Source organism: Ips typographus, linkage group LG14 (assembly GCF_016097725.1).
Source record: "Ips typographus isolate SLU linkage group LG14, UJ_Ityp_2.0, whole genome shotgun sequence".
Taxonomy (NCBI): Eukaryota; Metazoa; Arthropoda; class Insecta; order Coleoptera; family Curculionidae; genus Ips; species Ips typographus.
In genome coordinates, this window is record NC_138435.1 from 443,075 (window position 1) to 469,020 (window position 25,946).

General features: G+C 37.0%; 2 protein-coding genes and 1 long non-coding RNA gene across 5 annotated transcripts; 1 reads left to right on the forward strand and 2 right to left on the reverse strand.

Moving 5' to 3' along the window:
- Positions 1 to 164: 164 nt before the first annotated feature.
- Positions 165 to 24,958, reverse strand: LOC145737587 (protein Wnt-2-like). 3 transcript variants are annotated; one of them, XM_081992320.1, is made up of 7 exons: positions 24,682 to 24,958; positions 12,622 to 12,719; positions 12,430 to 12,558; positions 2,929 to 3,200; positions 1,029 to 1,165; positions 757 to 980; positions 165 to 704 (listed from the first exon to the last, which is right to left on the reverse strand). In XM_081992320.1, the coding sequence occupies exons 1-7, from the start codon at positions 24,750 to 24,752 to the stop codon at positions 553 to 555; spliced, it is 1,083 nt and encodes a 360-aa protein (XP_081848446.1). In that variant the 5' UTR covers positions 24,753 to 24,958; the 3' UTR covers positions 165 to 552. The 3 variants fall into 3 exon arrangements, with proteins under 3 accessions (XP_081848446.1, XP_081848447.1, XP_081848448.1); XM_081992321.1 differs by lacking the exon at positions 24,682 to 24,958 and adding an exon at positions 23,338 to 23,519; XM_081992322.1 differs by lacking the exon at positions 24,682 to 24,958 and adding an exon at positions 13,876 to 14,130.
- Positions 3,287 to 4,257, forward strand: LOC145737604 (uncharacterized). Its single transcript, XR_014180429.1, has 2 exons — positions 3,287 to 3,893; positions 3,950 to 4,257. It is a non-coding gene; the product is annotated as an uncharacterized LOC145737604 (long non-coding RNA).
- LOC145737592 (uncharacterized) lies at positions 5,932 to 6,883 on the reverse strand. The gene is made up of 2 exons (XM_081992329.1): positions 6,670 to 6,883; positions 5,932 to 6,615 (listed from the first exon to the last, which is right to left on the reverse strand). The coding sequence occupies exons 1-2, from the start codon at positions 6,826 to 6,828 to the stop codon at positions 5,974 to 5,976; spliced, it is 801 nt and encodes a 266-aa protein (XP_081848455.1). The 5' UTR covers positions 6,829 to 6,883; the 3' UTR covers positions 5,932 to 5,973.
- Positions 24,959 to 25,946: the final 988 nt, after the last annotated feature.

Genomic DNA, 25,946 nt, shown 5'->3' on the forward strand with positions numbered 1-25,946 from the left:
AACATTGCATTGACAGTGCTTCAGTTGTTTACCGATTTGACAAGAGTGAGGTTAAGCTGCTTGTAAGAAGCAAAACGTAATTTGACAATTACGTCATTGTGACGTCAAAAACGCCCTGCTCGCGTCACATGGCGTTGGGGGTAGTAATGGAATAGAAAAAAACAAGCAATTAAAGGCATTTAATTTTACATAAAACATATCACAAAACTGTTTCTGTGCAGCTTAAAATTGTAGTTAAGTACGTTTTCTTAGTAACTTAAATCATAACCTAACAATTAATACTTTTTTAATACTTATTTTTTTTCGGTTTACATGTGCGTAAATGGTAACAATGCTGAATTTACGCACATGTGAACTTAGCATTAGAGTACATAAAAAACAATTTAAATAATTTATTTCATTATTAATAAGTTAATGAGATTCATATCACTTGTTTAATTTAAAATTAGTAAGAATTAAGTAACTTTGTGGTCAAAGTAATTTTTTTTTACAGACACATTTTTGTACAAAAATTTACACTATAATATAAATTGTCATTTTGACGGTAAAAAGTTACTTGCACGTGTACTCTTGGGTGATTTCACTGCACGTGTCGCACTGTACAGTACAACACCAGTGAAACTTACACCTGCACTGAGTATTTTTGACGTACTGATGGGTGTTGTAGCCCCTGCCGCAGCACATCAAGTCGCAACCTTCAGTACCTGAAATATATTTCGGTTGGCACAGCTGAAATGACATTTGACAGTTTTTTACCTCTGGAGGTGATGTTGCAGCTCCTCCCCGCCGTTCCTAGACTGCCCGAAGCCAAATCCCGTTCGCAGTAATTGGGGGACATTTGCAGAAACACCAATTCGGCCTTTTTCGGTTGCTTTTTGCTCGGCAATTTCCCTTTAGTCAACACCAGGTGTTGTTTTTTCGTTTTTCTCAAGTTGGCGTTCCTGGGGTTTTGGTGTTGTTGCGCCATTGCCACTACAGGCCTGTTTTTCGTTCAACTTTAAACGTTTAAGCCGGTTTTGTTTACTCACCGTGCTCTGTAGTATTTTTCCATTAGGGCGTCTCCGATTTGCCGGAAACTTGGCAACGTTTTCCAGCAGGTTTTCATCGTGCAACTGCCAGACACCCCGTGACACTTGCATTCCAACAGGAGAGTCAGTTTTACTAACTAGAAATTCAAAAAGATAGTTTAATAAGAGTAGCACATGAAAGATCATCAATCAACTTTAAAGCCCTCTAGCGGCCAAATCGTCAAGCCATATAATAACATAACCTATACTTGTGTACTTTAGTAAATAAAAGGTTACGGTGTTGTCAGACAATACCTTACAACGGCAATTACTTGTTCTACACCACTTTTGAACGGAAAACAACCCAATCGGCGACTACAAGGCTGTATTTATGCTATTGGTCGTACACGCAAGCCCACAGGTACCACTTTAACCACCATGCACCATAATAAATCAAACGCGATAATATGGAAATAGCGCGATTTTCACACGCTCCCGGCCAACTAATGGGTAATGTGTAACTTTACGCCGTGTCCGTAGATTGGTCTTTAAGTATAGACTTAAACGGCATCCTTTGATAAATACTAATATCATATCATATTGAATTGTTGTACTGAAAATTAAAATAAAAAACGAATTATTTTTGAATTTTCAGATTTTCCCATTTTTGGGCTACAAATTGATATATTAAACCACCCTGTAACTGTCTAAATAACGGAGTTATGGACTGTCACAGTCAAAACTGTCAAAATCAAACTTTACAACCAATAACTCAGTTTTAACAGTAATAACTCACTTATTCGACGTTTTAGGTGAAAACTCTATACAGGGTGGTCAAAAGTCAATTTCAACGGCTACAAATTGTTATATTGAACCACCCTGTAACTGTCCAAAAAACAGCGTTATTGACAATACAATGGAGTAGTTTACAGGGTGATTCAATGAATTTTTAACTTCCTTGTTTAATTTTCATTTTATATAAAAAAATACCAAATATGAATCTTGTAGATATTTGCATATACTTTATTTCTAGATAATCAGTATACAGGGTGTCCCAAATTCGAGTAACAAACCAAACTTATCATTTTTTATTCGATTTTTGGAATCTACGTCAAATTCTAGGCCTACTTGATGTAAAATGTTTGTATCGATATTCAATTGTTTTTAGCAGCCTTCTTTGACCACCCTCGTCGAAAGCAGAAATTGTGCACTCGTCCAGAAAATCGTCCATAACTCGCTTATTTTAAACACCCTGTATAAACACACCGTATAACAAAAGAAAGCTAATGAACGGGGCTATCACGTGACGTTGAGCGGGCACGGATAAGTTGCCCCGTTTAGCCGCTAGAGGGCGTCAAAGTTGACTCTCGTTTTTTGCAGTTTTCGCTCAATATCTCAAGAACGTTTCAGGTTCGAGGTCTGAAATTTTTACCACAAATGCACCTCGATGGAATGCAACTTTTACCTTCTATACGCTGTTTTGGTATCATAAACCGTTTGACCTTGAAAAATTAAAAACTAGAATTGTCAAGAATTTTCAAGGGTCATACCTTCTGATTTTTTTTAGAAAATTTTTTATTTTTAAAATTAACCTCAAACTGCTTAAATACCTTCAGGTTAATAGTACAAAAATTACGTAAAGTGTCATTTGTCAAAATGTCATTTTGCAAGGGTGTCATTTCCTAAAGTGTCAAAATTTTCAAAATTAACCTCAACTGACAAGTTAGTAGTACTAAAATGTAAAAAACAAATTATTTTTGAATTTTCATATTAAATTTACCAATTTTTCAGGAAAAATTTCCATAAATTTAATTTTCCGGAAAGTTTATCGTTTGACTTAAAACTTCTGTTGTTGTTTACTGTCTTCCGTCAACTGTCATGTCACTCAAACGTCAAATTGGTGTGTGTCACATTTACTTACTTTTCGGCCTGCTTTGTTGTTGTGCAGGTTCATCAAACTGCGGTCGTCACCTTCGAATTCGCGGGCGTCCATGAATTTCCTCGCAAACTTGGTGGCAAAATCAACGTCCACGCTACATCCGCCCCATTTCCACCCGTTGGGGGCTGGTTCTCGCATTTTGCCCGGATTCTGACAGCCGCACATTGAAATGTTGCCTCTGGCGCACGCCGCCGTTATTGCAAACGTCACTCCCGCACTGCTTATCGCGTAAGTAAAGGCCGCTTCTCTGGAACCTAAAAAATACCGTTATTCAGTCAACTCTCCCCTAAAACCGGTTATTTTGAAAACCTTAATTAAGATGTAACTGAGTAATTACCACTTGTGTGTTATCCGTAAAAAATGTCTACCCACAACCGGTCTCCTTATCACCCCGAGTAATTGAAGCGGTATGCAAATCGACCGGATTTAATGCCGCCGGATTTTTGCCATCGTGCGCCTTATTAAACCGGAGATAAGTGAAATTGGTTAATTCGATCGTTAAGCGCGGTTGCCATATTTCAGGACCGGTTAATATAGTCGTAGTTGACAGCTGAAAATGGTCAGTCGCCATTAGCTAAATAGATTCGGTCATATTTAACGCGTTGACAGGTCTCGTTAACACCTTATTCTCGGAGCCAGTTTTTAATCATTTAAAAGAGATCGTGTCAGATAAGTAGTTCAGATAATTTCCCCGTTAATGCAATCTATTTGCGATTATAAATATTACAAAATGCTCAACCCCCGAGTTTCCGGCCCACTCCACCTGAATCACTGCCATCAATTGATGGTACTGTAAATTCGCGCACGTGGGCAGATCAAAGAACCTGATTATCGACCCAAAAACCTTTTATTCAATCGACACTTTGTTATTTATATACCAGGTGTCCAAGAGCACCCTGGACATAGGAGATTAACATGGGAAAATGGTCAGGAGCCACAAAAATCTGGTAAGGTGCGTTTATAACCTCATTCAATGTCTCTACTAAACTTATTTACTTTCTAGCAAAATTCTTTAAAAAAACACTGGTTTTGCTTGCAAATATTTAATGAGGATGACCGAATCACCTATCCTAAGTCTCTTCATAACACTAACAAGTAGTAGGAAGGCCTGCAGATGTTTGAAGATAAGTTGCTTTACTATACAGGCACCGCAAAAGAGGGTAAATACTTCCCTCAAAAGTGGTGAAATTTACTGACCTATGTGACTGATAGTTTTATTGTATCCTTCTGTTTTGTAGTGTTATCAACACACCATAGTGTTTAAGTGGTTTTACATTGTATGATGTTAATAAAAAGGCATTTTTTATAACTGATTGTCAATGTTTTTTCCTTAACTCTACAGGGTAAGGTACTTATTTAGCTCCATTAGTTAACTTGAACATAATTCACCTACAAGAATACTAGTAAAATGTCTACTAACCAAAAACAGTTTATTTGCAAGTAATGTGTAACTCGAGTTCACATTTGATTAGTAAAGGTATGTCAGTGAAATGGTGTATTGAATTAGAAGCAAGTTGTTTCTCTTTAGAGACTTTCAATCACTATATTTCACCTACCTTTGCTAATTTGGAACTCCACTATATCCTTTTCACTTGAAAAAAATGTATACTGTACCTTAAATTGTGAATAAATAATTAATACAAACGTTCAGTGTACAAAGTTTTATTTGGAACAATTGAGGGTGTGGAAAAAAGAACACAATTATAATGTTAATAAACCTAGAATAGAACAGTTCATGTAGGTAGCTCAAATTGAAAAGTTGGTTTTTCGACAGTACCTACCCATATACAAAAACTTTTGTCACCTGACTGATAATTTGACTGTGTAAGTCCCTTCTGTTCCTAGAAGGGGTTTCTCAGAGGTTTTATAGCCAGTTTAAGATTCTTCACATTTCAGTCAGATCAAATTTTGAGATGATAGTCCATGAAGTTAAGCACATTGAAGCTAAATCACACCACTTTTGAAGGAAGTATTTGGCCCCTTTGGTGTTGTCCCTGTACAGTAGGAAACTTATCTTCAAAGATCTGGCTTCATTGTCCACTGTTTTCATCACTTTACATCGTTTGGTAGTGTTATGAAGAGACTTAGGATAGGTGATTCGGTCATCCTCATTAAATATTTGGAAGCAAAACCAGTGTTTTCTTGCTACAAAGTAAATAAGTTGAGTAGAGACATTAAATGAGGTTATAAACGCAACTTACCAGATTTTTGGGCTGTGGCTACTGATAAAGTGTTTTTATCACGATTTATTTGTATTTTCTTCGCATTATGTGGGTAGTAACTCAAAAATATTACTAAATAAACTTGTTTTGATAACAGAATAACTGACACTGACAGCGATTTGTTATGATTTTGAAATGTTGGTAGCACTACCGGATATACAGGTGTGGTAAATCCAAAACCGACCTTAGGAAAATCGTGTAACGGACAGAGACACATAAATGATTGAATGCGCGTGACAAAGACAGAACACCTCCAAAAATTTTAAGTAGGCCAAGAGTTGTCAAATTGACTGATTTTAACGACTGGATTTGAGGTTAGATTTTAATCGCAGATGACAGATGAAATATTACTACAATAGGGAGGTCTCGCAACGCTACAGCAATTCGACTGCTAAATGAAACATAAGTAATTTCATTCAAATCGTTAAACAAATTTGACAGAAATCGGACTAAATACAGCTCACACTTACCGACTATAATAAATTAGAAATAATCCAACAACAAAATTAATTTTTTCGACGCTATTGGATACTTGGCGTTTGGCAACAGCGCGCTGGAAATATGGCCTACTTGATATTTTTTTCGTGTTTTCTGTCTTTGTCCCACGCATTTAATTATCTACGTTTCTCTGTCCGTAACACGGTTTTTCTATGGTCGGTTTTGGATTTACCACACCTGTATATGACCCACTTGAACCACCATTGGCCACAAGTCAGAAAACGTCATAGTCACGTGAGCATTCAACCAATGAAACTATACCGAGTAACGGACTGTCAAATTGGCAATCACTGAACAAACATTTAATTTATTTTTTCACAGCCTCTAAACTGTCTCGACTGAAAGCCTTCTTTGCCATCAAAGAGGTGCGTTTCGTCTTGGTTTTGACACTTCTGCGGCCTATACTTGAAGCAACCGATTTCTGAGTACTTTTGGAGATCCGCCCCGATGCTTCCGAGCTTTGACTGGCTTTCCGGTTGTTGGCTTCCTCGAAACTGGTTCGTTTCGGTATTGACGCCAAACTGGATGTTTTACTTATTTTGAACGAAACGTCACTACTGTCCAGTTTACGGTCCTTGCGCATTCGCTCCAGTTTTCGTGACGTGTTGAAACTCACCTGACTTCTGAACTCGTTTGAATTGTGGGTTAGAAACGATGACGTAGTGGATTTTTGTTGTTTCGACGACGTACTTTCCAGTGGACCGCAAAACTCCATACCTTTGTTGACAGTTTTCATTTCCTCTCGATATGACAGGTAATCGCGTTTGTACAGTTTGAGCAATTCTCGTTTTGCGTGCTCCGCTTTCGGTTTGATTACTCTGAAGTTTGCTGCATTGATCGACTTGACCTGGACCGGCACTTTTGCATAATCGGGATGATTGCGGATCTTGTCGAAAAACAACGATTCGTATTTTAGGTTTAGGCAAAAAGCGTTCTCCCAGCTACCCTCCTTGAAGAAAAAATCTCATTATTTGTCCCTGTTTTTTAAGTGCTAAACCACTACCTTATAGTAGTTAAGGAACTGTTTGTACATGTTTAAACCTGATTTGTAGTAGAGTTTGGTTGTGATGGTTGGATTCATTTCCATTCGACCTGAATACTCTACCAGTGCTTTCAGTCGATTTTCTGGACTAAGTTCGCAAGAACTACGCAGGTTCAACATTGCTGCGACACTTAAATAAATTTTGACAGTGACAGTTATAACCAATTTGACAGCCTTCAACAAAACAAAATTAACGGTCAAGCTAGCAATGAATAAACATGGTCTAATATCTTGTATCGGTGTAAATGCGGCTTGTTTACACGGAATTGATTGAACCGACATACAAACTGCCAGCAGGACATGCCCCGCTCTAAAGAGCGTCATAATGTAACTTTATGACATGGTTTCAGCGCAGCGGGCGACCATTCTAATGTCGTTTCCACTGACATATTCAGCCTCATTAGTCGAATCTTTATCGTCGTTACGATCTCATAATCGGAAATCGAACGTTTTGATTTACGATCCTGTTAATATGCTGATTTACCAAAAAAAAATTACTGACGATGGCTTAATTCCCGGTATATTCTAATAATTACTCAACAAAATGACAGTTGACCTAACCTAGCATAAATGAAATAGCGCCATTTTTCTGCTTCTTTTTATTTACTGACGAAATCCACAATCTAACCAAACAAAAAAATACCTTTACTACCGCGTTAATATTAACGAGCTGACAAATGATACGAAACGAATAATCGAACAGAATGATTGAACACCCTTATCGATAATTGTTTTGTTTCGATCGCATGTTTGGCGCCGGTATTTTTTCAAAAATATCGCGTGACCTTACGAGAAAATCAATTAAAAAGTCGCCGTATATCAATAAATGGACACCTTTATAAATCAATTACAATAAATAAGGATCGCCGTTTAATTTCTCGTGTTCGTACGCCATTAAATATTATCGAATCGGTTCCAGTACTTGACAGTTGGTCCTGTCACATCCCTACTTTTTAGACAGTCAAGGCTATACATGCCCTTTAGTCAGTAATTTACTTTCCCCACCTTCCTTAATCAGGCAGGTGTTAATGGTTGCGACAAAAAGTTAAGCTGCTTATTCAAAAATGATAATTTTCACCGTATTTAACGGATTTGCATTTGTAATGAGTGGAATTAAGAGATTTGTAATTCCCAGATATATTACTCTTACTAGCATCTAATATATCAATAATTTATAAGTTAAAGGTAAACAGAGTAAAATTAATGATATCGACTGTAGTAATTATTTGAATCGGCCCAGCTCTAATAAACTCTGATCGATCAACGTCAAACTGGTCAAACAGCCCCAGCTCTAGTGGCTTCTGTCATTTTTGACATTAACATAGTGCTGTCTTTTTCTAACACATTGCTACTACACTTCTTCTTAGTAGGCTGTGAAGTCAGTAAAACAGTATGGCGGGCGCGTTCTTTCAAATTGGGACTTCGTTTCATGTTTTGGGCCCCAAAATCACTGATTTCGGGTTAAATTGGTAGTGGAAAGTGTTTTAGTAATGTCCGGGGGTGTTAAAACTTCATTTTCTTGGGTTCCAGCCGGAAACCTGGCAGCTTCGAGATGTTGCCGTTTGGTTTACAAGGGTGGTCCTCGTTTATTCAATTTCACGGTGAAAACTTGGTTCCGGTACCAAAAACGTTCATTAATGTGCCACGTTTAGTGCTTTGGCGTTAATGTGCGTATATCCCGGCAAAAAGTGATTGGAAATTTGGCAGTCTGGACCGGTCATGGATATGGCGATTATTTAAGGTGAGCACCGAAAATCATCATCTCAGCTATTTAATTATTGATTGATTGGAATAATTTGTCTGAATTAAATGAAATTAAGATGGTAAGTGCAATGACCAATCAAAAATTACAACAGAGCTGCGTCATGTACGTCACTTCTGTCATCCGGGCGCTGTCACTTTAAACCAACAAACTAAAGGTGTGTTCACATGTATTTTTCTTAATTTACATAAATTTGTTGGCCGGGCCCATTAAGGTCGACGAGAGTGCAAGAATTATCGTTTTCACTGATTTTTATCTTGAGCTGAGCTTTATTTTCGCTATTCCATACGAACAACCGTATTTATTGAGGTGGGCTTTACACTATAACCATTATTCCGCGACTGGGTGATCGTTTAAGGTTCATCTACGTTGCCTTGACAAACAGAAGTCGTTCTTTTAATCCTATTAGCTTTTATGAATATGGAAAACAGATGAATCTGACCTGAAACATTTTCTGACCATTAAAATAACGCAAAGTCCTCTGAGTAAGTTATGGACGCTCCCGTCAACCACGAGGATTATCATGTTATACCATTTTAATCCCCGACAGGTCATAAAGTACGGTTTTAACCAACATAAACAAGTCTTTAGCCAGCGGGTGGATCATTCAAAACCACTCGGTTAAAGGCCACCAATCCGAACGATAATATATAGACCCAGTCTTGGAAACGTCATAATTCTACCCCTGTCTGAACCATAAACGTTCTCTTTCTAACACTCAGACAGAATACGCCAACCGTTCACTTATTCGGTTATTAACCAATCAAAATTTCTTTTTGTACAGCACTTCCCACTCCTATTAACCAATTAGAACTCACGTGAACACGTTAGTGACAGTTGCAACGTGTTTCTAGAACACTATTTATTGAGATTGTCACGTGACAACAGTTAAAATAACGGTCACGTAACTTGAAATCACATTTTGTCTCTACTAAAGCAAGAAAATTGTATTTTGCTGTTTAAACCGTGATTATCGCAACACCTGGTCAATTTTGACAGTTTTGACTTTAGTGACAGTGCCTACGTATCTCTAGAACAGTATTTATTAAGGTTGTCACGTGACAACAGTCAAAATAACGGTCACTGAAATTGAAAAGACGTTTTGTCTCTAGTATTGCAAGGGAATGGTACTTTGTTTTTTAAACTGTGATTTTTGCAGCATTTGAGCACAGTTTGACTGGTTTGACGTTGTTGACAAGTGTCACGTGTTTCTCGATTACGATTTGCTCACATTGTCACGTAACAGCCACTCGAGGAGCTAAAAAACGAATATTGTTTTCTACACTGCCAGATAAACGGACTCTGCTTAGTCTCTTTGAGCTTTCCCGAGCAAAATTTGACAGTTTTGACGTTAGTGACAGTGCTCACGTGCTTTTAAGACACAGTCACGTGACAGCTGTCATCAAACCAATTCGAATACTTCAAGAAAACTGTTTCAATATCCTGATTTTTGTAGCTCCTGCGCCAAGTTTAACAACTACGGGTTCTCTGAGCTTTTCCAAGCAAAATTTGACAGTTTTGACGTTAGTGACAGTGGTCACGTGCTTCTAGGACACAGTCACGTGACAGCTGTCATTAAATCAATTCGAATACTTCAAGAAAACGGTTTCAAATCCTGACATTTGTAGCTCCTGTGCCAATTTTAACAATTACGGGTTTCCTGAGCATTTCCGAGCAAAATTTGACAGTTTTTACGTTAGTGACAGTGGTCACGTGCTTCTAGGACACAGTCACGTGACAGCTGTCATTAAATCAATTCGAATACTTCAAGAAAACTGTTTCAAATCCTGATTTTTGTAGCTGCTGCGCCAAGTTTAACAACTACGGGTTCCCTGAGCTTTTCCGAGCTAAATTTGACAGTTTGTACGTTAGTGACAGTGGTCACGTGCTTTTAAGATACAGTCACGTGACAGCTGTCATCAAACCAATTCTAATACTTCAAGAAAACGGTATCAAATCCTGATTTTTGTAGTTTCTGCGCAAAGTTTAACAACTACGGTTTCCTTGAGCTTCCCCAAGCAAAATTTGACAGTTTTGACATTAGTGACAGTGCTCACGTGCTTCTAAGACACAGTCACGTGACAGCTGTCATCAAACCAATTCGAATACTTCAAGAAAACTGTTTCAAATCCTGATTTTTGTAGCTGCTGCGCCAAGTTTAACAACTACGGTTTCCCTGAGCTTTTCCAAGCAAAATTTGACAGTTTTGACGTTAGTGACAGTGGTCACGTGCTTCTAGGACACCATTCAGCTAGTTCACTGTCACGTGACAGCTGTCATCAAACTAATTTGAATGCTTCGAGAAAACTGTTTCAAATCGTGATTCTTGCAACTCCTGCGCAAAGTTTAACAACTAATACGGCTTCCTTGAGCTTTCCCGATCAAAATTTGACAGTTTTGACGTTAGTGACAGTGGTCACGTGACACTACTTAATCTAGACAGTTACGTGAAAACAAAAATGTGGCCGAATGTGTTCCTTTTGAACTGGCGCCACGAAGAAAACCGAGTAAGGAAATAAAAAAGAACGGAATGATTGGGAATGGAGGAATTGCGGTGACATTACGCACGTCCCTAAGTTAATTAGGCAGCGGCCAGATTTACGGCTGATCCACCGATATGCCTTTATTGGGACGAAGACGAAATACAATGGGAGAATGGGAAAGACCCGTTGCTCCGTTTGTACCATTTTACTTAAAAAAGAAGAACTTACGATATTGTCAAAATTGGTTTGAAAAAAAAAGAAGAAGAATTGTAATTAATGAGATGAGAACATATTGCAATTCACTGCGCCCTCTATAAGGTTATCAGATAATTACTAAAAGCCACAGTCTCACTGCGTGCTATTTACTTGACAGTGTAGACAAAGTGAAAAGCAGCAAAAAAAGGATTTTAATAATTATAACAGTGTAATTCTATATGTTGAAACAGGCCGGGTCGCAAATATGTGGGCCGATTAAAGTTATTGTATACCCACAACCGCAACTTATTATAACAAATTTATATCTGATAGCAACTGATAGGCCCGCTTGATATGCCTTATTTGTAAACAATGAGAAACCGAGAGAAAGACACGCTCGAATGTGACCGGAATAAATGAAGACAAAACGGCAGCATCTCTTGGCTGGCTTCTTTGATTGAAGAACGCTATTTTTCCTCTTTCTAACCGAAGAATTGCTTTAAAGCAGAAAACTGCGCCGTAATAATACACCGTGCAACGTTGCGGGCACGTAACATAAAATGGTCGTTTAATTAATGAAGATAAAGATTTATTGCGCGTGCGGCAATAAATAATGGTAGCTGGAAAAGGCAAATTCACCCACACCAAGCGCAATTCATAATATTGAAAATATGGATGACGCTAATTAATGAAGTCCCGCGCTTAATTTACTGCCGCGTGCGAACATCTTCAGAATTTCATCTTCTTCATAAATCATGCAAGTTTTAACCAGTACCCGTATGTACCAACAGTTTTCCATTTTGTGGCCAAAGTGATTGGCAATCATTAAAATTGACATTTCACACGTCACAACTGTCAAAAAACCAACTCATAAAACTATAAAAGCATTGAAAATATGATTTACATTGATTCTTGTGGTTTTAACCGGTTTTGTAATTTTGTAGCCTCATGGAGTGATATTTGACAGAAAAAAGAAGAGCGCGTTCTAGTGTCACGTGACAACTGTCACAAAACGTCAAAACTGTCAAGGAGTCCAAGTACCTTTGCAGTGTTGAAGACAATTGCGGTTGACTGATTGACTGTGGTCACGTTCCAACTGTCAACTGTCACTAACGTCAAAACTGTCAAAACTTTAAAAGTTCAGCGTAATTTCAGTTTTTAAGTTACAAGCTTCATTTTTTCACACAATACAGCCCAAAGTGTCTAGAATATTGTATAAAATTTTCATAATTTTCCCTACTTAGTGTGTTGTCGAAAAAATCGCTTTTAATACCTACATACCGACTACAACGACATGTCCAAACGACGATGGATTTTCGATTCCGCTGCAATTCCATCTGTGATGTCTGAATTGGTATTTGCATTCGTCGGTAGCCATTCGAATCCCGTCTCCAATGGCCACCATTGCGTCTACGGAAAAAAGACACAAAAATTGGGTTGATTCAGGCAAAAAAAAACCTAAAAATCAGTTACCTGGTGAAGATCTGCACATTTCTCTCTGTTTAGCTGTCAATCCCGGTATCCTAGAGCAGAAAACCTCCGCACCCAAATTGAACACTCCGTATACTATCCTGAAAGAAAAACCGAAGAATTAATTGCCATAGCCCATCCAGTTTATATTCGTGCTCAATGTCACGTCCACTGAAAGTCCCAGACGACCGCTGTCAAGTTTGACGTTTCTGGCTGGCAGATTTAGTTGAAAAGGAATTTGTCACGTGACCAAACATTCACGTGAAAAAAAATTAGTAAATTAGTTTAAATTAACACTCAAAATGTGACGTAAAGTGTCATTTTTAAGGGTGCTAGAAAACTGTCAAAAATACCCTATTTTCAAGGTCAGTGACAGCAAAACGGACACCAGATTCGTGTTCTCCATACTAAAATTAGTTAAAATGGCCACTTTGATACGTGCTAAATCCAATATGGCGGCGGTCAGTATATTAAGCCAGGAAAAACCTTCGGTGCATTGTCCGAAAAAATCGCGAATAACTCGATTATTTGGAACAATCCGTATAGACACATCAGATGATCGTAGGTAGCTAACGGATGGGGCTATCACGTGACGTTGACAGGACCAGGCTAAGTTGTACCGTTTGGCAGCTAGGGGGCGTCAAACTTGATTACTTATTTTCCGAGCTATTTTCGGAGATAGCAGTGTGAAATTTTTACCATTATGCTCCTCAAAGTATAACATTTTTTAGTAAGGCAGTTGAAGATGATTTTAAAGTTTTTACTACTACGAAGGGTACTTTATTAGGTAATCTTCTGGTGGCGGTCGTAAAGTTCGAGCCAATAAAATTGCAAAAACCATTTAACGACGTTTTAATGCGACTGACTGCTTAAAACTAATTTGAAATCTTGACCGTCTAATTTTTTGTCTGCAAATTGGTGTTACTGCTGCACACTGGGATTGGTCGAAAAAAGCACAGTTTTCAGCTTTTTTTAACCAACCAACTTTTTTTAATACAACGTAATTGAACAAACTGTCAAGTGACGTCAAGCTCTATACAGAATTTATTATTCACTAGTTTGGCTCTAATAAATGCACCTTCATTAGTTAAGAAGCATCCATAGTGACGTCATCAGTAAAAATTACGTCGTTGTATCATAAAACTTTATACAGCGCCAACTCGAATAAATGGCCCAAACGCACGGTTTCGGCGTTTTAAGGTTAAAGTTTTTCCTACCTTAAAATACACGAAAAAACGCTAAAAAGTATGAAACTACCTGGGAATTGTTCACCTTAACATCCTGGAAATAGGTTTCACGCATTTTTAGCCGTACAAATATGTAAAAAAGTACAACTTTTAAGCCAGCTTTTGGTGTGTGTAGAAACGCCAACTTTTCACATCATGTTTCCTGGATTAATTAGGGCGCTGGCCCCAAACCACTTGCACTGACATGACCGGGACACTCTAACGAACACTTTAACGTACTGTTCCTTACCGAAAACGCAATTTTACCGGCTTTTTTTGAGTAAAATTGACGACAAAAAGGTTAGGCTACGCGCACCCTCTCTGTTTACGTTTGACACAAACAAGTAGGCCTTGCTAGGGCTGGGCTATCCGGACGCAATCGATCTGTTTTGTTGGTTAACCGAGTGTCTCTGACCGAGTGAAATGAATCCAATGGGCCAGAGACCTCTGAAACATTCTAATAGACATTTTAAAGTACCAGAGGGTTCTAATAGCGATTAGAATGTGCCAGAAGATTCTGAAATCATTTAAGAGTCTTCTAAAGTTACCAGAAGTCTAGCAGACATTTTAAATTTGCCAGAGCCCCTGAAACATTCTAGTAGACATCTCAAAGAATCAGAAGGTTTTAATAGTGATTAGAATGTGACAGAAGCCTCTAAAACCTTTTAAAAGTCTTCTAAAGTTGCTATAGGGCTCTGAAACATTCTAATGGTCATCTCAAACTGTCAGAAGATTCTAATAGTGATTATAATATGCCAGAAGCCTCTGAAACCTTCCAAGAATTTTCTAAACGTGCCATTTTGACTTTAGATTCTGGCATTTTGCTAATTTAAACTATGTTGTCAAATCAAAATTAACTGAGCTACAATATCGACAATCTCTGAATAGTCAAAGCGCCCATTCCTAGTTGTTGTGGCGGCCATATTTGTTGTTGTTCGAGAAGTCTTGTTTGTTTGTTTGTTTGTACAGTAAACGGTCCAGTAAACTCGATTGTGACCTCTTTGTCGCTCTCATCATCAATAAGGTGATCCGGATCACGTTCAGACACGTGACAGATGACTTTTGGTGTTTTGACAGTTGATCCGTATATAGAATCACAGCCATCTTGGCTCTCGCTCTACATATCGCGTGCGCCACTGTCGTATAAATTGATATCTCCTTTATACGAAGTTAAGTAGTGATAAAATCAAATCGAATTTACATAAACGTATCAGGTGTGTAAATATATAAGAACTGGGAGCCTGCATAAATCAAAACGGGCTGTCTGACGTATTTATTTCATTTCGTTTATAAAAGAGGAATCAGAGCGACAGTCGAGATAAAATTTGCGATCGTTATAGAGTAATTAAGGTTTATCGGGGAAAAAAAATGAATCATTATTCAAATTCCGTCCAGAGGAACGGCAAAACGTAAACACACCGACAAAATGTAAAACGATAATTTACACGCTACCTAACCTAAAAAATTTACATATTCAGTATAGCCAAAGAGCTAGGATTATAACGAGCCTCAAATTGCCCATTAAAATAGTTCAAACCCAATAATCTGAACTATAATGGCATAATATAAATGGCCGCCAATTACTGCCTGAAACTTTAGCGATATATTTATGGGCCTATTCTCTTTCCGAGATATTTTATAGACATTTTCAGGATCACTTTGGTATGTCGGCGTCCTTTTTGTCTCTACTCTGTCAATACGTCGATTATTCGTTTATTTCACCGTAATTCTCGAATGACAGATGACTGTTAGTGACAGACAATCAGTCTAGTTAGTTAAATTCATTATGTTTACTGGTACTCGCTTTCCTCCATATTATTCTTGTTCCCAAAATGGAGGAAAGCGAGTATTCCAGCTGTGTTTCCAACTCTGCAACTGAAATGAAATATTGATTGATTAATTTTAGAAAAAATGATCACATTTCCAAAATTTGGTCATTAATATGTTCAGTTTGGAATTTAACATTAAAATTTCAATAAGAATGTTTTGAAGTTTCAGTATGTTTATAAAGCTTTCACAAACTTTTTTAATGGTTCAGAAGTTTCTAAAACTTTCGGAAAGGTTCTAATTACTTTCAAAAGGTTCTAGATCGTCGTACAATCTTCTGAAAGATTTCAGAAAGTTCCATGTCTCCATTTCTCATAAATCCCCATTTCCAAATGAACAAGTGACTGCACCAAAACGAAGTTTATAGTTTGAATTAAAAATTTTAAAATTACACCACAAATTCAGTTTTGAAATTCAAAATTTACAAGTTACAGAGCGTTTCTAGAACAATCTAAAACTTCACAAACGGTTTCACAAAAAAACAGTTTAGTGTACATTGTCACTTTTTTCCATGTAACCCCTGAAGATGGTTGTGATTGGTAAAAAAAAAGCAACCTTCAGCTTGCTTCTATTTTTTTGACCAATCACAATACACTACCCACTGTCGTGACGTTTACGCAAATGTCTAGATGGCGTAAGATTGAATTACAGTGTAAATAATGACAGAAGGAAAATTAATCGCGCTAATTAAAAGGAACATTTCAATTGTCCAATTATAAAATAAATAATTGAATTGTTTCAGTTAATTTACGAGTTGATGAATAACGCCCGAGGCCAACCCCATCAATTTTCCTTGAAATTTTCATAAAACAAGAATTACACCGAAGCCATAAATAAACAAATGACAGTGATTTTAACCTTTCGTTTGATTGGTTCAGCTGGTACAGTGTTGCAAAGTTACTTCTTTTACTCATAAACGCACTGCTCGACTGTCATTTTTCTTTCCAAATAGGCGGTTTTAAAAGAATGCTAAAGCGGCCAGCATTGGTCGTGAGTAATATGGGCAAGTGGGACTTTTTTAACGATTCAATCTATTGTTAACACCCATCTGCGCATTAGAAAAACGTGCGTAATCTGATTTATTGCTCATTTAAATGCCGGTTATTATTTAAAATCACGCCCGTCTGTTTGCGCCTTTTAAGATGGCAACCGACGATAATGCACAATATAATAATTAATTACACTTTGTATTTTTAATCTGCAACCTATTACAAAACCGAATTACTTTACTACAGGGTGATGGGAGTTAGTTTTAGAGCTCCTTGTTTTGTTTTTGACAGAGAGTGTCTGGGAATGTCAAAGGTGCCTGGATGGTAAATACAACTCGGATTGCAGGCAGCTCCCTCTGTCTGTACTTTGTTAAGCCCTTATTGAACCACTGAATAACTGACTGGTTAACTGGAACTGGCACGCCACTACCAAGTCTATATTACATAATTTATTAAACTGACAAGTAGAGTGTAATTGTTTATAAAAATTGCACGCTTAATGGTCTACAAGGTTTTAATATTCATAAATCATTAATTTAATAGAGAACCGTGTCCCGTGTAATTACAGTTGACAATACTATTATAGTATAATTAATTTCGCATCGAAAGTATGTGATATATACGGTGATTTTTTCCTTTAATGGGTGTGCCTAATTGTCTCAGTCACGTGGGCAAAATGTCAGTTACTGTTTCTTTCTAAATCGGAAGCAATTTTACTAACTGTCCTAGTTGGACGTAATTTGACGGTTAGCCAAACAAAACTATAATAGTGTCAAATTACGTCAGCCAGGAGACTAAACAAAATTCTTGTGGTTAGTGGTTATCTCGAGGTGACCCTTAAAAGTGGTTCTCACTTTAACATTATCAGTATCTGGCCCCCAAAAAGCCCTCTTATGTAATTTAAGGTATTTTTAGTTAAGTAGGTCTCAGGTGTCATTAACGATTTATTTACTGGTCGGGTGGTTATCTGACAAACCTTTGTAAGGTTTTTGGGAAAAGGGCACAATATAGTCGAGTGTAAATGGGGGCCTTAATTGACATTCAGAAGAGATATATTGTTGGGCTGTTAATTAGTGTGAAAACGGCTTTTTTCTTGCATCTAATGTGGCTAAAATGATTGACGATTCCAGATCATTATTTTCAAGACTTGTTAGCGCACTTGACTGTTGTTTGCAGTTTCCACTTCAATCCGATTGAAATCTGTTGAAGAGTGTGGGTATGAGCAGTGCCGTTTTGCTTCGGCTCGGACATTTTGACTTACTAACTACCGATTTCATTTAGATAACTTTTTACATGAGCTTCTCGACTTGGACGCCACTTTATACACGCCCATGTAAGCGCATTTTTAATGAATGACCTCTCAAAACGTTTAATAGATTCATTTTCAGTACGATCGGATGCTGATAATCACCGCAAAACTGTTCCTCGTTAAGTTAATCTTAATTAGAACAGCAACTTCATTTAGTAAGTGACTAATCACTGAATTAGGGAATAAAAACTAAGTTCAGTTACTGAACTAAACGTACACAATGGTCACGTGACCATTGTCACTTTTAGGTCTGCTCGGAATAACCGAACACAACTATAGAAATGTCAAAGAGTTGCAAACGTCAAATGTCTTTGACATGGCACACCGCCCTCTATACTAGAAAGCCTAAAATGTCACTTTTAATGGCGGCGTTAGCGGTTTTCATTTTATACACAAACGTATGCAGATGCAGTAAAAAATATGTTTTTTTTTTTTTAATTGTTTCGTGTAGTTGATTGCAAGTTATAAGTGAAAAATCAAAAAAGGGTTAATTCCTGATCTAGATATGTATAGATAGAGCGTTTTATGCACATTCAAGTCCAGCCTAAGCAAATTGGTTAGAACATTTTTGTTCTGGAAAGTACAACACACAGCAAAATAGTTTGTTTAAACACTGCTCAATGTAAGAAAATCTGTAAATTCTTGAAACTAGGTAAACAAAACTGGTAAATGGTTCTTATTTTATTACCAAGAACATTCATTCAAAACTATTTTTGTTGCTCTCACAATAAAGGATGCTTTAAAATGTAACTTACATACCTGTGACATAGTGTAACTTACATTTACTGTACTATAAAGCACTTGTACTTACCATTGAGTATAGTGTTGGAGTTAAATCATTCCACTTTAAAGTGTTCAATCACTGTTGAGTTAGAAACGGTTTTTTGTAAAGTAAAAGAGGCTTTTTCCTGAATTGCTGTTACAATGTGGCTTGAAAAACGTATGAACGGCAGCAAACCAAAATAACTTACGCAAATAACCTCAAGTTTTGATTTTAAACCGTAAAAATTCATCTAATCCTCAAAAAACTCAATTTCCACAATACAAACAAACGCAAACTGTCACCACTATTTCCGCCATATTGGAATTTTTGACAAGCACCTTCTAGGCTTTCTAGTATAGTAGGCGGTGCATGGCACCCTTAAGAAATTATATTTTGACAAATGACACTTTACGTCACATTTCTGCTATTAACCTAAACTAACAAAGGCAGTTGAAGAAAATTTTCAAAATTCCAAAATTAATTCAAAAAAAGTGTTATTACCCCCTTTAGAATTTTTTTTTGCTCTACACCACTGAAAAGAGCAGTCCAAGGGGATTCATTTGAATGGTTAAACCTCTCTGAATTCCCAAGAATAACCTAGATACAGGGTGTTTAAGTTTTGAACTAATTTTCGGTAAAAAGTGCATCAAAGTGGTTTTTGGAAAATATCTCGTAAAAGGTTAGATTTACATAAAAACTGCAAGAGTGCAAAATTGTTCCTAATGACCCACTAAACCAAAACCGTGTAAAATCTTCCGTATTTTCAGCAGTTTAAAAGCTTCAATTCTAGAACTTGAACTCAAAAAAAGTAAAACATTTTGCATCTCTAAAAGAGTGCTTTTTTTAAATCTTTTTGACAGATTTTTATGCTTTTTTGAGAAAAATAATTTCCGTACTCTATTAATAACTATACAAGGTTGCCAGAAAAACAATATCGATGGGTGGTCCCAGCTCGTGGATACCAGGAAAATAATTTAGCCGCTAATAGTACAGTCGGCACTCTGGTTTAATATGCAGTAAGTTTTTACTGAATAGAAAGCGTGTAATTAACTATTTAAGAAACGAAGGAGTGCGTTCCGTAACATTTCTGACAAACGAGAGCGATAAGCATATTAATTGCCCGTTTAATTATCTTTTAAGAGCGCAGTCTCCACCCCAAAAACCGAGACGAGTGGATAAACGGTTTTACCTGAATAAATTACGGGGTGCGTTCATTTCAAATTGTGGAGTAGCTCAGCTCGCACGCATTAGAAAAGTCTGAGTGACGTTTATTTGACAGATTGTTGTCGTCCGTGTTGACGTTTTGACAGGGTTGCCAGATTAACAGAATTTTTCCAAAAAATAGGGGATGTATTTATTATTCTTTAGGAAAAATATTTACTAGCGGAGTTTACAGGGAATTTTAGGTCTGACACTTTTTACTTTCAGGAAAAATCCTGATTTTCGTAAAACTTGAATAACCAAACAAAAAAAGCCAGAAAACCCACTCAACTAACTAGAAACACAATTTGGGTATTTGAGCAGTTACGGGCCTGAAGTTTTCACTGAATGTACTAAATTGAACCTAAAAACCAGGGGTGCACTGGAGAAATTCCACAAAAAAATCCTGTTTTTTGTAAAATTGGAATATCCAAACAGAAAAAGGCAGAAAATCTACTCAACTAACTTGAAACACAATTTGGGCAGTTACGGGCCTAAACCAGGGCTGTACTGTAAAATTTTCTTCCAACAATTTGAGTTTATAAGAAACGCACTATAACCTCAAAATCTGTAGAAAGTGGTATATTAAAGATTTGTAGTTTTGGGTGCACACGACAGGATTTTGGGCCGGCTTTCTCAGTTATTAGTGTTTTGTCCATAAAATTTGTTCTTCACAGAAAAAAGTAAAAGTTTTGGGCTACATTTTGACGTTGGAACGAACCTTCTAACTGTCACAGGAACCAAGATAGGACCTGTCAAATTGTGACATCTTAAATCAGGTTGTTTAGTTGCACTGCACTATTTCCGTTCAAATATCTCGGTTATTTGTAATTTTTGAAAGAAAATTGTATTCAGGAAATACAAAGCCAAAATTACGAGCTACATTTTCACGTTTGTACGAACTTTCTAGCTGTCATAATAACCAAATTAGCACGTGTCAAAGCTGTCATCTGAAATTTTGGGTTTTTTAGTTCGACTTGGGAAATTGAGTCGACGAATCTGGTTTTGGTGTTTGTGCAATTATTTCGTTGAAAAATATCTCATTTGTCTGGTTTTTTTCTAATAAACGTGTCTACAAGAAGCGCCCCGTCGAATTAAGACAGCGGGAGGGCTTTTGGACGGTTTCGCGGATCGTAGAGTGAAAAAAGACTCGTGGGCCCCAACCCACCGGGGGGTTCTTGTCACCGGAGGGTAAAAATATCCTGACCGAAGACCACCAGCACCGGGGCTGTCATCGAATCGATTTTATGGCATTGTAGAGGTTCGGCTGTTGCGAAAAACGTTTTTTACACACTTTCAGTGATATTGATGATGACATTTCAGACATAACACGTCTGTAAAATTGTTTGAGTCTTTTTTGGTTAAGTGGCAACGCTGCGTTTGACGGCACCGTGACGCGACAGCACAAAAATTTCAATCTTACGCCATCTACATTTGCATAAATCTCATGACAGTGGGTAGTTTATTGTGATTGGTCAAAAAGCTAAAAGTTGCTTTTTTTGACCAATCATAACCTTCTTTAGGGGTTACAAGGAAAAAAGTGACAGGGTGCACTAAACTGCTTTTTTTAAACTAACCTCATTTTGACTGAGCGTAGCAGTTCGACAACATTGCTACAATTGACTTATAAATTGGGGAAATAATCAGTTAAGCAACATTTCAAAAAGTTATTATACAGTCAGGGAGAAAAGCGGTGTGAAACACAGTTTGAAAGAACAGTCAAAGACAAATTCGCTTGTCAAATCCACTTGGAGTGAGAAAATGACAGTTTTAAGCACATTTTTGCAATCCTCATTAAATTTCCTATCTAATAACCTCAAAAAAAAGTACAAAATTTCGTACAGTCAGGGAGAAAAGCGGTGTCAAAGTTTGAACTACCCGAAACCCAGTTTGAAAGAACAGTCAGCGACAAAATCACCCACATAATGGCAATGTTATTAAAAACCACCGTTTAACGGTAAACCTGGCAACATTGATTTGGGGGTTATGTTTAATTATTGCATATACACTGTTTGCAGTGTGAAAATTGGATTTTGGAATGGCCACAGGCCTTAATCAATTTTCGAAATGTATGCGTGGTTGCATACACTAGTTTTTGACAGACTTCAGTGAAATAGGAATGTTTTCTCGTTGAATAAGTTGGAAAACACCAGACATAACCGGAGAAAAAGTGTCGCAAAACTTGAATTGGCTTCGGACAACTGGTTTCGCGATTATTTAAAGAATGCTTCCCTGTCTCGAACGCGTATCTTATGCAAGAATGAAGTTCGATTTTTTTTCTCTCTTTTTTTCAGTCCAAGGCCTGTTCTGATTGGACCTTATATTTTCTTTTTTTCTCTAAAATCATCGGACGTTTCAATTCCGCTTAATATATTATTTACCCCAGTAATATAATGATTCCCAAACGAACGTAAATAACATCTAGCACAGCTAGAGATCGAATTTTTTTAATCACAGTCGGCCACTCCCCGTTGCGCAGTTACTAATCATTCAGCTCAGAATCCTCTTTCCGTTCCCGAGATACTTTAATTTATCGTTCTGAGATGACTTAAACAAATAATATTCACGTTAAAGCTGTAAAATCTCACTTGACCACTTTTTAAATATTAGAAAGCACGTCACTAGCAAAAAGCCTACTAGATTTAGGTCAATAAGGTCTAGCAATCCGTATTATTATACAACAGGAAATCCCCTTATAGTGTATTGACGCGTTTCAAGCAAATTTGGACATTAAAGGAAAAATTTCAAACGTTGATTCGACAATTAACCGAAAATGTTAATTAAATGTCCGATTATAAAATTGTTCACACCTCGGAGAAATTTTGTGTTATCAGTGGCAGCTTAATAGACGCCATTAATTATCGCTTGGGCGTTAATTTTTACATAATAGACGCGTCACTTTTACATATAAACGTCATTTGATTTTGTTTGTCGGTAGCTTTTAACGACGATGCTGTAAACACCGTTTACATCACACGCACACGGTTGCATCAACTTTTTTTTTTAATCAAGACAATTGCGGCAACGTTGCATTTTATCCTGTCATTGAAGTCTTATGCCACATACATGGATGATTTACAGTTATTATTAATCTATCAAATATAATGTAATAAAGTAACAATTTAATTAATCTAGATTTATTTTATTGCCATTTTACGATAGTTGTATTAAAAGATTGCGCCCATAAATTGTCGATTTCTAGGGCTGGTGCATTGTATGTAATACACAGACACACACACGTCATTGATTATCACAATTAAATGTTAATTGGTAAAATGACAACGCAGCAACTAACTCCTGGAGGACAAACAAACAACCGAACCTTCTGGAGGACAACTGTTCAGTCACGTGACTTTACATAATACAGTGACATAAACAAATATAATTTCTTTTGAGTGAACTTACTGAATTTGTCGTACTGAAATGAGCAAAAGTACTATCGCGCGTACTTCCCACAGCATCCCGACACTTTCCCAATCACATTCATCAACAATTTAGCCAGAAAAAACATCACGTGAAGACGTTTACACCTCCATCAACCGTTATCGCGATTAACTAGTTATTGCACAGCTACAGCAACAATACTGACACGGAAATTGTACTCATGGTTTTTGTCCTTTTCAGTGACGCACCGAATTTTTTTTTTTACTTATTTGATATCTCGTTTGGTTGCAAATTCCTAAGATGACAAGGGAGAGACGAAAAGTGTTAAATCAATATTTATTGGGAGCAATTCGGATTAGTGTGGATTTACGACAATCTAAAATAAATCAATATTGCCGTTCCAGTGATAAAATTGTTAATTTTGAAACTAAAATATTAATCCCTTTTAGATAAACCGTTAAGGTTAATGAATATTTGAAATTCGTGATGTGCGTTGGATTTAGCATAATCCAGCGCGGTTGGTTGTTATTTAAGTCAATATTGACTAAAAACCCACTGAATTTGTAACAATAATCATATAACATACTTATCAGTAATAATTGTGCAAACTTACTCCAGCTCTATAGATTTGAATTTGCCCATCCCTAGTTAGGTGACAGCTGACACTGACAACGCGTCAACGTCAAAATCAAAAAAAATAGTGAAATGTCAGATTTGTTTATTTTCGGTAACAATTTTAGCTCAGACAAGTTTGTTTCAGTTTTGTGCTGTGCGGTTAGTGGACAAAAAATCAATTCTCAATCAAAATGGGGGTGTAGTGCTGTGGTTCAATGCGACAAACGTCTAGAAGGCCCCGTTTTCGATAATATGTAAGTACCCTCTGTCGTTTATTACTATTTGTGTGGTGTTGTTAGTTAAAAATTTGCTTTTACCCCAATTTACGCAACTAACTGACTTTTGACAGTTTCCACCGTCAATAAAAATCAAATATTAGGGCTTGCATTTAAAACATAATGGGCCATAAAGTTTTATGGCATCGCAGATTGCAACGTTATTATCAGGCGGGAAAATCCTCGCTCTAGTTTTTCAAACAAAAATCGGATGGAATTTCTCCAAAAACGACTATCACTAGGTATATTGTGTTCCTTTGTCAAAGATCCTGTTAATAAGCTCGACAAACAACCGTTTATTAGACGTCAAACATTGTGTAAAAATTCGTCCAGTGTGTAAAGGCGGCATAACAAACATTTCACCTAACAAATATTGTTTTTTGGGGGATTATACGTTGACTAGTCTAAATGACAGCACTGTGACAATCACACAAACTGCTTGCTGAGATGTGAATGATTTTGTGTGAATATTTACCTAAAATGGTGATGGCAAAATAGTAGCAGCACTAGCGCCCTCCAACCCCATCGAATGTCCCTAGGGAGCATACTGAAGCGTTAAGGTCCGAGTCAGAATCATGGCACACTTCAATCACTTCAATCCGATCATCACTGTCGCGAAAAGAAAAATCGCTCGTACTTAGATCAGGCGGATCGGTGTGACGTGAGGCCCGATTCAAAATTGACTAAAAGACATCCGTATGGACATGAAGAGAAGAATATACCGGTCAGGTTGATCTACTCTTTCTACTACCTGAACGGATTGGACCAATCAGAACGTCCCAAGGCCCCCCCCATGTTCGGTTTACCGTGCACGATTCTAATCTGTAGGCGCTAATTATTGTTGCAAAGCGAATTAATAAATTAAATTTAATATCTATACGGGAATCGTGTGCATGCGTGTGTAATACAATATTGTGAAAACTCGTTGCTGCTCGTAAATTATATTCAGTCTGTACTGTTCACTTGATATTAATTCGACAGAAAAAGTACAACTTAAGGGCTATTATTGCTTGCAAATCAATGTGAGTTGTAACGACTAAATCCGTTAATGATACTAATTTGTTTCAAGCTAATTTCGACTTTATGTAACTGATTTATTTGTTATTTACGTCAAATTCCAGGCCTACTGATTCAGAAAGAACTAAAATTATTATTTCAATAAATATCTTTTTCTAATATACGTTAACAGGTAGATACAATAAATTAACCATCGCTAACTCAGTCCAAGACGATTTATGGAAAAACGCCAGCATAATAATTATAAATCTGTAAGCTGGTTGGACGTTAAATTATTGAAATAATAATTGAAATTTATGATTCGCCATCGGTCATTTTCAAACATATAATGCCCGCGTATATACACTAATCTACATAACATTTATCTATCCCGATATGCCTAAAGGCACTTCAAACGAACTATAGTACCCACTTTAAAAGCTTAATAGAGACGTAAAATATGTATAGTAACAACAGAGTCACGATAGCCATAAACGTTCGAAAAATAAAGACTTAAACGTTGTGCAAAGTTGTAAATATTGAATAATAGTGGTATTCTAGAGGCTCTTCAAGTCGTTCATAACCATAATATTTACGGTTCGGCTGGTTGGGTGCTCGTACATCTTTAAATGCTTGTCCTCCAAGCATTCGGGTGACGTCACCACGATTATGATAGCCCATATCGAATCTAGTTAACATATAGGAAACAGCGTCTAAACGACCGTAAAATAAAACAAAAAATAA